General features: G+C 45.7%; 1 protein-coding gene across 17 annotated transcripts in view; it reads left to right on the plus strand.

The window, feature by feature from the left end:
• SRCIN1 (SRC kinase signaling inhibitor 1) overlaps window positions 1–13970 on the plus strand; it is a 223107-nt gene that overhangs the window by 154393 nt on the left and 54744 nt on the right. For 12 of the 17 annotated variants that reach the window (XM_033918285.1, XM_033918280.1, XM_033918282.1 and 9 more), the window contains 2 exons: window positions 1587–1739; window positions 2267–2392. In XM_033918285.1, coding sequence (XP_033774176.1) covers window positions 1587–1739; window positions 2267–2392 — 279 coding nt within the window. Of the gene's footprint in view, window positions 1–1586; window positions 1740–2266; window positions 4507–13970 lie in introns of those variants that run through there. The other 5 variants (XM_033918290.1, XM_033918293.1, XM_033918294.1 and 2 more) reach the window with 4 other exon arrangements.

Raw genomic sequence — 13970 nt, forward strand, 5'->3', positions numbered from 1 at the left:
ACATAATCAAGCTCGAGAAATGGGCATCAACATGGCAAATGAGGTTCAATGTGGATAAGTGTAAAGTGATGCATGTGGGTAAGAAAAATCTCATGCACAAACACAGGATGTCCAAGGCGGTACTTGGAGAGACCTCCCAGGAAAGAGACTTGGGAGTTCTGATCGACAAGTCGATGAAGCCGTCCACGCAATGCGTGGCAGCGGCAAAAAGGTTGAACAGAATGCTAGGAATGATAAAGAAGGGGATCACAAACAGATCGGAGAAGGTTATCATGCCGCTGTACCGGGCCATGGGGCACCCTCACCTGGAGTACTGCGTCCAGCACTGGTCGCCGTATATGAAGAAGGACACGGTACTACTCGAAAGGGTCCAGAGAAGAGCAACTAAAATGGTTAAGGGGCTGGAGGAGTTGCCGTACAGTGAGAGGTTAGAGAAACTAGGCCTCTTCTCCCTTGAAAAGAGGAGACTGAGAGGGGACATGATCGAAACATTCAAGATAATTAAGGAAATAGATTAGTAGATAAAGACAGGTTGTTCACCCTCTCCAAAGTAGGGAGAATGAGAGGGCACTCTCTAAAGTTGAAAGGGGATAGATTCTGTACAAACATAAGGAAATTCTCCTTCACCCAGAAAGTGGTAGGAAACTGGAATGCTCTTCCGGAGTCTGTTGTAGGGGAAAACACCCTCCAGGGATTCAAGACAAAGTTGGACAAGTTCCTGCTAAACTGGAACGTACGCAAGTGAGGCTGGACTCATTTAGAGCACTGGTCTTTGACCTAAGGGCTGCTGTGTGAGCACACTGCTGGGCATGATGGACCACTGGTCTGACCCAGCAGCGGCAACTCTTATGTTCTTCTAGATCTACCTCTCTTCACCTGAAATTTCACCTAAAGTCCAAGAAAAAGTCTCTGCTTGTTTGGCTGACATTGCTGCCTGGATGTCCTGCCGTTATCTGAAACTAAATATGTCCAAGACTTAGCTGCTCCTCTTTCCTCCTAAACCCTCTGCTCCTCCTCCTTCTTTCTCCATCTCAGTAAATAATACTGTCATTGTTCCAGTCTCCTCTGCTCACAACCTTGGAGTGGTCTTCGATTCTGACCTCATTTACTATGCACATCCAACAAGCTGTTAAGACCTATCATTTCTATCTCTTCAATATCGCCAAAATTTGACCTTTCCTCTCTAAGCACACTACCTGAACCCTTATCCACGCTCTCGTAACCTCATGCTTAGATTACTGCAATCTACTTTTTATTTTCATGAAGTATTTGGGGAAAAGTCAACATTGCCAGACTTAGTGCATATATATCAGTGGAAATGGATCTTCTAATAGGGTTACTGTGATACCGAATTGATACAAGAATTTTACTTAATTGTTGTAATTCATAAGGTATGAATGAGGGTATGCATATTTGTATTTTCTGCTTAGATCTGTCCTTTATAATATGGAGTTCCTTTCTTTTATGTATTTTTAATTGTAAACCGCTTGGACCTGTAGTAAGAACAGGCAGTATAACAAGTTTTAATAAAACATAAAATGCAGCAGTTGGGCTTTCACCTTGCTCTTTTTTTTATTTTTTTTCAGAAAGCAGATTCTGAAGAGCTGGAGAGCCAAAAACCTCAAGTGAAATTAAGGCGAACTATGTCTGAGGTCACAAGACCAGCTTCTACCCCACCAATTGTGGCTTCAGGCATCAAGGATGATGATGATGAAGATCGAATCATTGCAGAGTTGGAGGTACAGTGGTGACACCACTTTAAACCCCTAACCCCACCCTGCCTTGTGCACTGTCAAAGGGAAATATTACTCCATATATGATCAACATTCTTTGATCTGTGTTACTGCATAGGGTCATGTCCACAAATGTTCTTTTACCACTTCCTCTTTCTTGTTCACTACAGCTTAAAAATGATAATAGCTATTATGTATATATTGCTGTCAGTATGTTTTTTAAGATGAATCTCACATTGAAAAGTCTATATCCCAGAAGAGTTTACAACACAGACTGAACACTTAGTAAAGATTAGGCAGTGATTAAATAGTTAGAGGAATTGAAATGTGAGCTTCAGATGTTTTGTTTTATACCATAGTGTCTATCCTGTTGCACAAGAAGGAGTTTTTTTAAATATAAAAATTGGTTCAGTAGATGACCTGAAGATGGAGGACCATGGATGAATTGTGGTGGTAGACCTTCCACTTTGAAATACTGATGCTTTTTGAAGCTGTGTGTTTTCTCTTATACCCTTCAAATTTTGACTCCTCAGGTGTTTGAAAGAAGTTCGCATTCCCCATTTATCCCCAAGTTCCATTGTGATCAGCTCACAGCTGCTGTCTCTCTTAATACCACAGATACGTGGCCCATTGAGGCCACTGCAGCCACAGGATGGAAGGTAACAGCTTGTATCGACTTGTAAACATCTGAGCTCCCACCTGGCTGCTGCCGCTGTTCTAACCAGCTTCCTTTCTGCCTATTCTCTGCCTCCTTTTAATTAACCAACTAACGACTCTCACTGTGTCCCTGCACTTCCTGCATTACCAGTGCCACAGAATGATTGATTGTGCAGCCTGATGATCCTACTAATGAGTCCTCATAGCCAAGCACGCACTGTCATGCAGTATTAATGCATCCATCCACCTGCACCTCAGAATGGGTTTTGCATGATATTTCCGTACCCTCTGACCTGGCCTCAGATCTGGCTCATGCATATTTTTACTAGAATTATTACAATGAAATGGTGATGCCAATGGGTAGAAAGAGCCTACCTTGGAATGGTTGCCAATGGGAAGGATAGAGACAGAACTATCATTTCAGTTTCTCAGCACTTTTTTTGGAATTACACTTCTCACAGTTTGTTATAAATAACGCTACACAAGGATCTGACGTGTTATCGCTTTACACAGTGAGAGATTTTAAGGGCTTTAAAAATTAGATTTAGACATCATAACTCTTCTTTCTGTGAGACTATTTTGCTAAGCAGATAAAACATACGGCCTTTTTTACAAAGCCATGCAACAGCCCCGAAGCCCTTTAAATCTCTATGGGCTTCGGGGCCGTTAGTGCAGCACAGCCACTAGCGCAGCTTTGTAAAAGAGGCCGATAGTCTCTTTGGTGAGTGCAAAGTGGTTTGATATGTTTTAAATGTGCATTTGGGTGGCTAATTCATTCCTCCTCTGTTCTGGTCAGAAACCATCATGATATGCATTGTATAATAATTACAAGAAAGTGCGTCAGATTGAATCATTACAGATATGATGTAACAAAACCTGGTAAGTTTTGCAGAATTTGTTATTTATTTTTGTGTTTAGAAAACTTAATACCTTGCATTTACCAAATTTTTATTAAAGCACAATTTAATTAATCATATAAAATTATATAGTATAAAAGCAACTGTCCTAAGACTCCCTTGGTACTCCATGATTCAGGACATTATTCCCATATAACTTAATGACAAATCCAAGATAATGTGCATAAAACATGCCCCTAACTAGAATAATCAGACCTCTGTTTGTCCCAAAAAAGAGCTCTTCCTCCAAAACCAGCATAGATCATGACTCAAATGCCTGCTCAGATATTGAGGCCATCACCCAACTTATGCTATCATAAATACAACCCTTCACATTTCATATTCAAAGATAAGTGGTTTCAAAATAAGGTGATCATCCAAATAAAAATCAAGCACTATGTAGATTTCCAAATGTACACACCCTAGCTGAAGCTGTTTAAAGAGATTATTTTGTGATATCACAGCAATCACATCACCTCAAATTTCATCACCTGCCCTGCAAATGAGGATAATCTCATAATAACACACCTATATATTAATGTTACAATTTTATTTTTATTTCAAAATCTGTTTTATTGAATTATCTGTTTAAGGAACAAACAACCCAAAAATTGTAACAATCCAGGTACAACCTATGCCCCTATAGCATTAAACAGTAGTTGAAGAAACCAACACAGAAACTGGAGACCAGAGGGACAAATGTTACAATTTTAAAGCTGGTCCATTGAGCAGCAGCAGCCAATATAACATCCTCAAAATATGGTTTGCATTAATTATTTTATTCTTTGACTGCTGTATCTTGGACAAGTTGAAGTCTTGAGAGAATTTTAAGGTTACCCATGGTAAAACAAATTGTTAAAGTTTTTAAATCATACCTACTAGATCCATCAAATCTAACTAGGAAAGAAGTTGGTGAATCTCAAAAATATTAAAATATGTTCTCAGTCTCCAAACTTTGTTTATGTGTAGCTAACCATGCATCCAACCTCACTCCCAGATATCTTATAAAATCATCCAAAACAAATGTTGCCTCTATAGCCAACAACTGTCCTTAAAAAATTCTTTTAGATCCATGAAGCCAAGTTGTTGTATTATCAGGATTCATTCTTAATATGTGTTGGTTGTAACCAAAATTCAATTTGTGCAGTACAATACAATAAAGTTTCGGTTAACCAGGGGTCAATTAACTGGGACTCTCATACAATCAGCAAAAAAAATCACCGGTGGAAAAAAAAAATGTCCCCCAAAGCACCAGCAGCAGCATCCTGAGCCACAAATCCTACCTTCCTCCCTCAAGCCCCAAAGCAGCTACAAACCTCTCCCCCCTCCCTCCCATCCCAAAGCACCAGCGTGACAGTGGTCCTGAGCTGAAAAGCCCTCCTCCCTCCCTCATGCTCCAAAGTGGCAGAAGCAGGCAACAGTCCTGAGCCGCAAACTCCCTCGCTCCCTCTCTTGTTTACCCAAAGTGCAGTGGTCAGCAAGAGGCACAGGCTTCTTGTGGCCAGCAGGGCTTTTCCTCTAACATGTCACTTCCAACATAACAGAGGAAAGGCCCTGCTAGGGCTGAACACGAGCAGCCTGTTTTGAGGCTGCCTCCTGCTGACCACTGTGCTTCTGGTAAAAAAGAGAGGGAGGGAGGGGGTTCGCGGCTCAGGACTGCCACCTGCTTCTGCCACTTCGGGGTTTAAGGGAGGGAGGAGGGCTTTGCAGATCAGGACTGCTAGTGCTTTGGGGCAGGGAGGGGGGAGGAGAATCAAGAGTGTGTTAGGCAAGGTTTCTAACACTTTCTCAACTAACCAGAAAAACAGTTATCTGGTATCCGTCAATCCCCCTGGGTGCCGGATAACTGAGATTCTATGTAGTTAAAATTATCCATGCCAGCCTACAGCACCCAGATGTACAAGTAATTGAATATTATCAGCGAATGGATAGCAAAATATGTCAAACACTGAAATAAGCTGAAACAGCCCAAAGCAGGGTACTACTCTACATTCAGTTGGGTGGGGGGGGGTCAGATAAAGAATCCCTAAAATTCCCAAAATGACTTGCCTTAAAAATGAAGCAAACTATTTTAAAATGTTACCCTCACTCCCTGCAAATGATCTGCTAAAATCTGGTGATCCAAAGTATCCAAAGCAGTTAATAGATTTAGCCATATCAGGTGTTTGGTGTAATATCATTTAACATGCCCATTAAAGTCTCCTTATTATAGCAGTGCCTGAAAGCCAGTTGGCATGGACGAATAAATAAACATACTGTAATAACAACTCATAGGTCTGTGCATCTTTAACAACAGTCAATGATTTTTCTATGGGGTGTCTCAAGGTACATTCTTCCTAGGAGACAGCACTCTCTTGCTTAGATCTGCCACTCAGGGTTTGCAGAGCTCTGAGATAGGACTAGCTAGAGCTGGGAGGTCATTGGCCCCTGGAAGCATTCATTCTGACACCTCAGTATCAACTATGAAAAATAGGCAAATATAGTGCAAAATATAGACAGCCACTCCCCGCTCCTTCCCTGACCCCGCAAGCCACATGCACCCCCCCCCCCCCTCACCTTCCCTTGCACTTCTAGTTGCTCACGGCGATCAACAACGTGCTTATCGCAACCCCATTGGCTCTCCCTCTGACATCACTTCCTATGCGCAACACCCAGAAGTGATGTCAGCAGGAGAGCCAACAGGGTCATGAAGAGCACATCATTGACCGCTGCAAACAACAACTTCAACTAGAGGTATGGGGGAAGGGAAGGGGGTGCGCACGTGGAGGGGAGGAATGGGAAGAGGCGGGGGGTGGAGAGAAGGAAGGGTGCCGGCACCCCAACCAGCATGGCACCCAGGGCGGACCACCCCCCACCACGGATTGGACCCATGCTCTGGAACGATTTGCCAATGTCCATTAGAAACCAACTGACTATCACCACTTTTAAGAAACTACTCAGCTCATTTTTTCCTAGAGTCTTTCCTCTGTTCCACATCCTAGACATATGCTTCCCCTCATTCTTTCTAGTACCTTTTTCTCCTCTGAAACCCCTCATTTTATTGTAAACCACCACATTGCCTATGTTGAGGCTAATAAGTAGTACTGTATATCAAATGTTAGTAAGTGCTAATGCTGTTAACGCATGGTCTCCATGGTAAATAGCATTCATTAAGTAGCATCTTTTTAGTAAATCTAACACATTGTGAAGTAGCAAAACACTGCAAGAGAGTCTTGAAACCTATGTAGCAAATATCATACCAAATTAGCATTAACTCTAAGGATTTAAACTGCAACACCCCTATCTGGAGTAGAGGAGTGGCCTAGTGGTTAGGGTTGCAGCCTCAGCACCCTGAGGTTGCAGGTTCAAGCCAAGCACTGCTCCTTGTGACCCTGAGCAAATCACTAACACTCCATTGCCCCATGCACATTAGTCAGATTGTGAGCCCACCAGGACAGATATGGAGAAATACTCAAGTGCCTGAATTTAAATCACTTAGGTTGGTGTTTCTCAACTTCTTCAAGCCAAGTATCCCTAAGTCTAACAAATATCAATCAAGTACCGCTGCCCAAGCTCCACCCCTGACCCCACCCCCAAAATAATAGTACTAATTGTAATGCAATTTCTTCCATTCATTTTTCATATACACACAATATAATCTTATTAATACATAATGTTAACCACAAATTTTTTTTTTTTTAACTCCACAAAGTGCATTGTACACAGAGAAAATGCTAATTATCATTTATATTCTTTTTTTTTTTTTTTCAAAGAGGTCAAGGCAGATGACTTTAAAATATGCAATGTCAGCTCAGTAACAACTATAGAAAAATAGACAAATATGGTGCAAAATATAGACAGCAGATATAAATTCTCAAAACTGATTCATTTCAATCACTAAATTGAAAATAAAATCATTTTCCCTACATTTGTTGTTTGGTGATTTTATTAGTCTCTGGTTGCACTTCCTTCTGACTGTGCATCCAACATTTCTTTCTTTCTGCCTCATGCACGATTCCTCTCCTCCAGACCTCATTCCCTTCTCTAACCAACATCTCTCTTTCTGTCTCTCCAGTAGTCCAACTTTTCTTTCTCTATCCTCTACCCCCATTGGCAACATGTCTCCCTCTCTCTCTCTTTCACTGTCCATCTGTCTTTCTCTCATTCTCCCCTCCCTGTCCATCTGTCTCTGTCATTCCTTCCATGGTGCATCTCTCCCACCCCCTCTATTGCCAAATCCAACATTTCTCCCTCTCTCATCTCCTGGATGATGTGCTGCATCTTTCACCACTGCCCACCAGCCCCATGCCCAACATTTCTCCTTCTATCACTCCTCTACAGCACATGCCACATCTCTCCCTCCATTCCCTCTACCACTATGTCCAACATTCCTCTCCCTTGCATCCCTTTCAATCTGTCCCACTGTTCCCTCTCCACGACCATATCCAACATTTCTCCCTCTCATCCTTCTCTGCCCTATGCATCTCTACCTTACTCTTCTCTCTATCTATGCCCAACAATTTTCTTCTTTCTTCCTTTCCCCATGTGCACCATCTCTTTCCCTCTCATTCACACATTCATACCCAATAATACTCCCTTTCTATTCCCTCCCTCCCTTCTGTGTCCCAAGTTCATGCCCCTCCCTTTCTCCATCCACATGCATCTTTTCCCCTCTTCCTTTTCCCTTCCTGCCATGTGCATCTCCTCTCTCTAATTCCTTCTATTCCACTTTATCCATGTGCACCTTCTTCCTGTCTCTTCTTTTCCTCTTCATCCATGGGCATAACTTCCCTTTCTCTTCAGTTCCCCTTCCATCTCCTCCATCCATGTACATTTCCTCCTCTTTCTTCCCTTCCTCTCCATCCAATAAGAAGCATATCCCTTCTCTCCTTATCTTCCATCCATGTCCAGCATTTTTCCACACCTAGCCAGCCAGCCTTACCAACTCTCTCCATTTCCCCACATCCCTCAGTCCAACATCACTCCTTCTCCCCCCCCTCCCCCCAGCAAGTCAAGCATTTCTCCTCCTCTAACCTTGCTCCTTCTGCCACCCTACCACTGCCTGATTTGGAATCTGGAGTCCACATGGGGCCCAGCACTGGCGTTAACTTCCACACGCTTGGGAAGGCCCTGTTAGCACCACCCACTTTGACACGTTTTCGTCATAGGGGCTCTTGAGCGGATAGACTCAAAGGCTCATGAGGCCCTGTTGGTACCACCCCTCTGATGCAAATGTGTCAGTGGGTGGAGCCAACAGGACCTTCCCAAGCATGTGGATGTGAAGGCTCTTCAGCGGAGAGGGGGCATGATGCTAGAGGAAGGGGGGCTGGAGACTCGGTCCATGTACTACCCACAAGCGGTTTGCATATCCCTAGGCTAAAAGTGGTGTATAAATCTTTAAAAAGTCAAAACTGCATATATTACACTGGTTCCTAGAATACCTGTGCTTCTCTTATATGGAATACAGTACAAATAAACTACTATACAGGGACTACATACCAATAAAAATCCTTCACCTCAGTCACACACAGAGAACATAGACTGGTCAGTTAGTATTTAACAAACCTATATCCCACGACCAGGAAGTGACATCAGAAGGGAGCTGAAACTGGCATATGCTTGGTGGAAGATGCTTCTTGCACCAGCGAACATTTCAAGAAGTACTTGGGGGGGAGTAGAGAGGAGGCAATGTCACTGGCACATGGGGTGGTCCGCCCTCCCGGTCTCCCCACTACGCCCTTGTATCCATTGGCCAGTTTTCAGACCTGCTGGCTGATACTGGCAGGTTGGCTTTCATACCCCATGAAGTATCTCTCCCACTGCAGTGAAAGCATTTGTGAGTATCCTCTGCTTTGTCCTTCTTTACCAAAACTTTAGAGCAAAAGATGGCATAGTTAACAAATTGACCGTTTTTGAACAAAGCTTGAAGTTGATTCTTAACCTAAGTTAATCTTTGCTTAAGATAAGAACATTCTGTCTCTTGTACTTTAAGCTTAAAGGACCAAATATTCAAAAGCACTTGTCTATATAACAACAGCTACTAAACAGATAAGCGCTCTATCTGCAGACACTGCCACTGAAAATTTTAACAAACCATCTTGTTGGTAGCTGGAGGGTTAGGGGGATCGAGGGTGAGCGTTGGGAATGTATACAGCACCAGCGCTGGAGTCCTATGTGACAAGATAAGTATCCACCAAATAACCAACAAGATTGCTGTTAGTTTTAATATTGGGATTTGGTCCCCAGTAAGTTTTTGTTGGCTCGGGTTGAAATGCAAATGATTACAAAACTTGGATCCTTGAAGCAAGACTGGAAATAGCTTAGCCTGATGATCCTTTTAGAATATACAGTGGTGCCTCACACAACGAACTTAATCCGTTCCAGGAGCAAGTTTGTTATGTGAAACGTTCGTTGTGTGAAACGCGTTTTCCCATAACAATACATGTTAAAAAAAATAATTCGTTCTGTAGCATAAAATATGCTAAGATGACATAAAAAAAGATAAATTTTTGGTTATTATTTTTATTTAGATACATCTAAAAACATAATTGTTTTTTAAAACAACACACATTTTTTAAATTTAAAGACAGACTAAGTAGAGTCTAATTTTACAGTGAGAGGGCAGAGTCTCAGCGGCAAAAACTGGGACTTAACTGTTCATTTTTTTTTTTTTTCTACCGTGTTTCCCCGATGATAAGGCAGGGCCATCAAATAAGACAGCCCCCCCTTTTTAGAAAAAAATGTAAAATAAGGCACCCCCCCCCCAAATAAGCCACCCACCGATACCTGCGCTTACCCGAATCGGGTGGTACGGTGGGTGACTCCGTGTGGTCCCTGGCACCCCCGACACGATCGGGGCAAGAGGGAGCTCAAGCCCTCTTGCCCCCCCGACTCCCCGACACGATCGGGGCAAGAGGGAGCTCAAGCCCTCTTGCCCCCCCCGACTCCCCGACACGATCGGGGCAAGAGGGAGCTCAAGCCCTCTTGCCCCCCCCCCCGACTCCCCGACACGATCGGGGCAAGAGGGAGGTCAAGCCCTCTTGCCCCCCCGACTCCCCGACACGATCGGGGCAAAAGGGAGCTCAAGCCCTCTTGCCCCCCCGACTCCCCGACACGATCGGGGCAAAAGGGAGCCCAAGCCCTCTTGCCCCGCCGATTCCCCAACTCCCCGACAATATCGGGCCAGGAGGGAGCCCAAGTCCTCCTGGCCACGGCGACCCCCTAACCCCACCCCGCACTACATTACGGGCAGGAGGGATCCCAGGCCCTCCTGCCCTCGACGCAAACCCCCCCTCCCCCCAACGACCGCCCCCCCCAAGAACCTCCGACCGCCCCCCCAGCCGACCCGCGACCCCCCTGGCCGACCCCCACGACACCCCCCAACCCCCTTCCCCGTACCTTTCTGTAGTTGGCCGGACAGACGGGAGCCAAACCCGCCTGTCCGGCAGGCAGCCATCGACGGAATGAGGCCGGATTGGCCCATCCGTCCCAAAGCTCCGCCTACTGGTTGGGCCTAAGGCGCCTGGGCCAATCAGAATAGGCCCGGGAGCCTTAGGTCCCTCCTGGGGGCAGGGCCTGAGGCACATGGTCGGGTTGGGCCCATGTGCCTCAGGCCCCGCCCCCAGGAGGGACCTAAGGCTCCCGGGCCTATTCTGATTGGCCCAGGCGCCTTAGGCCCCACCAGTAGGCGGAGCTTTGGGACGGATGGGCCAATCCGGCCTCATTCCGTCGATGGCTGCCTGCCGGACAGGCGGGTTTGGCTCCCGTCTGTCCGGCCAACTACAGAAAGGTACGGGGAAGGGGGTTGGGGGTGTCGTGGGGGTCGGCCAGGGGGGTTGCGGGTCGGCTGGGGGGGCGGTCGGAGGTTCTTGGGGGGGGGCGGTCGTTGGGGGGAGGGGGGGTTTGCATCGAGGGCAGGAGGGCCTGGGATCCCTCCTGCCCGTAATGTAGTGCAGGGTGGGGTTAGGGGGTCGCCGTGGCCAGGAGGACTTGGGCTCCCTCCTGGCCCGATATTGTCGGGGAGTTGGGGAATCGGCGGGGCAAGAGGGCTTGGGCTCCCTTTTGCCCCGATCGTGTCGGGGAGTCGGGGGGGCAAGAGGGCTTGAGCTCCCTTTTGCCCCGATCGTGTCGGGGAGTCGGGGGGGCAAGAGGGCTTGAGCTCCCTCTTGCCCCGATCGTGTCGGGGAGTCGGGGGGGCAAGAGGGCTTGAGCTCCCTCTTGCCCCGATCGTGTCGGGGAGTCGGGGGGGCAAGAGGGCTTGAGCTCCCTCTTGCCCCGATCGTGTCGGGGAGTCGGGGGGGGCAAGAGGGCTTGAGCTCCCTCTTGCCCCGATCGTGTCGGGGGGGCAAGAGGGAACCAGGCGGAGAGAGGGCAGTTAAGCGCAGTGCCTGCGCGGAAGGATGCAGCTCGGGCGACTTCGTTGTGTGAAACGAAGTTCGTTGTACGGATCAAGACATAAAGTTCGTTGTGCGCAGCGTTCGCTGTGCGAGGCGTCCGTTATGCGAGGCACCACTGTACAAGTCTGATGCATCTCTCCCACCAAAAAAATTTTGTAATGAAGAAAATTTTTAAAAGTTAAATTGTAAATGGTAAGCTGATTGTATGAGATCTATTGGGAGCACCGTATTGTAACCCTTTGTATGTATGTATGTGTGTGTATATATTTATATATATATCTTTAGCTTAATTTTTTTCCATGAATCTTATATTTATGAACATGGAATGACCTACCCTTGTTTTTTTCTTTGGTATCTGAATAGTGCCAGATCTCACCTAAGTTTATAGATATCCGGCAATATTCAGCCATTATCCATATATCTATGTGATTTACTTTAGGTCATAAAAATATCGCCACCAGCTGTAGAACCGGCAGTGGTATACCACTCTCCACATACATTCAGCACTACCCAGATAGCAGCACAGAATCCAGTTGATATTCAAAATAATTTAAGCTGGCAGGAGAGGTTCCTGTTCATTTAAATCACACTATGTGGGCCAGCCGACAATATTCAGTGGTACTTAGCTGGGCAGTGCTGCTGACTGGTCATTTTTGAATTGAGCCAGAGGAGCATTCTGAGGGTGGAGCTGGGGAGGAGCTGAATACTGCCGGCACCTACATAGCAAAGTGATAAAATAGGACCGCGTAAATAGCAGTCCTAACTGTAGTCATTTAACTATGCAAATAGCGGCACGGGATATTGGCCAGCACCCATGTAACTTCCGGATTTTGGCTTGAAGTGTGACAGTTCCCTCCCCCACCCCCTTCTCCAGAAGACCCAGAACCTCTCTCTCCCTTCACCCTAGGATCGCTGCAGGCCTATCTGTTTGATCCCTTGTGGTAACATAGTAACATAGTAGATGACGGCAGATAAAGACTCGAATGGTCCATCCAGTCTGCCCAACCCGATTCAATTTAAATTTTTAAATTTTTTCTTCTTAGCTATTTCTTGGGTTCCAACTACCGAAATCTCTGTTAATACTTACTCCAGCCCATCTACACCCTCCCAGCCATTTAAGCCCTCCCCAGACCATCCTCCACCAAACGGCCATATACAGACACAGACCGTGCAAGTCTGCCCAGTACTGGCCTTAGTTCAATATTTAATATTATTTTCTGATTCTAAATCCTCTGTGTTCATCCCACGCTTCTTTGAACTCAGTCACAGTTTTACTCTCCACCACTTCTCTCGGGAGCGCATTCCAGGCATCCACTACCCTCTCCATAAAGTAGAATTTCCTAACATTGCCCCTGAATCTACCACCCTTCAATCTCAAATTATGTCCTCTGGTTTTTACCATTTTCCTTTCTCTGGAAAAGATTTTGTTCTACGTTAATACCCTTCAAGTATTTGAACGTCTGAATCATATCTCCCCTGTCTCTTCTTTCCTCTAGGGTATACATATTCAGGGCTTCCAGTCTCTCCTCATACGTCTTCTGGCGCAAGCCTCCTATCATTTTCTTCGCCCTCCTCTGGACCGCCTCAAGTCTTCTTACGTCCTTCACCAGATACGGTCTCCAAAACTGAACACAATACTCCAAGTGGGGCCTTACCAATGACCTGTACAGGGGCATCAACTTCTTCTTCCTTCTACTGGCTACGCCTCTCTTTATACAGCCCAGCATCCTTCTGGCAGCAGCCACTGCCTTGTCACACTGTTTTTTCGCCTTTAGATCTTTAGACACTATCACCCCAAGGTCCCTCTCCCCGTCCATTCATATCAGCTTCTCTCCTCCCAGCATATACGGTTCCTTCCTATTATTAATCCCCAAATGCATTACTCTGCATTTCTTTGCATTGAATTTTAGTTGCCAGGCATTAGACCATTCCTCTAACTTTTGCAGATCCTTTTTCATATTTTCCACTCCCTCTTCGGTGTCTACTCTGTTACAAATCTTGGTATCATCTGCAAAAAGGCACACTTTTCCTTCTAACCCTTCAGCAATGTCACTCACAAACATATTGAACAGGATCAGCGCCAGCACCGAACCCTGAGGGACTCCACTACTCACCTTTCCTTCCTCCGAGCGACTTCCATTAACCACCACCCTCTGGCGTCTGTCCGACAGCCAGTTTCTAACCCAGTTCACCACTTTGGGTCTTAACTTCAGCCCTTCAAGTTTGTTCAACAGCCTCCTATGAGGAACTGTATCAAAGGCTTTGCTGAAATCTAAGTAAATTACATCTAGCATATGTCCTCGATCTAG

This window comes from Geotrypetes seraphini, chromosome 13, assembly GCF_902459505.1.
Source record: "Geotrypetes seraphini chromosome 13, aGeoSer1.1, whole genome shotgun sequence".
NCBI classification, from domain to species: domain Eukaryota; kingdom Metazoa; phylum Chordata; class Amphibia; order Gymnophiona; family Dermophiidae; genus Geotrypetes; species Geotrypetes seraphini.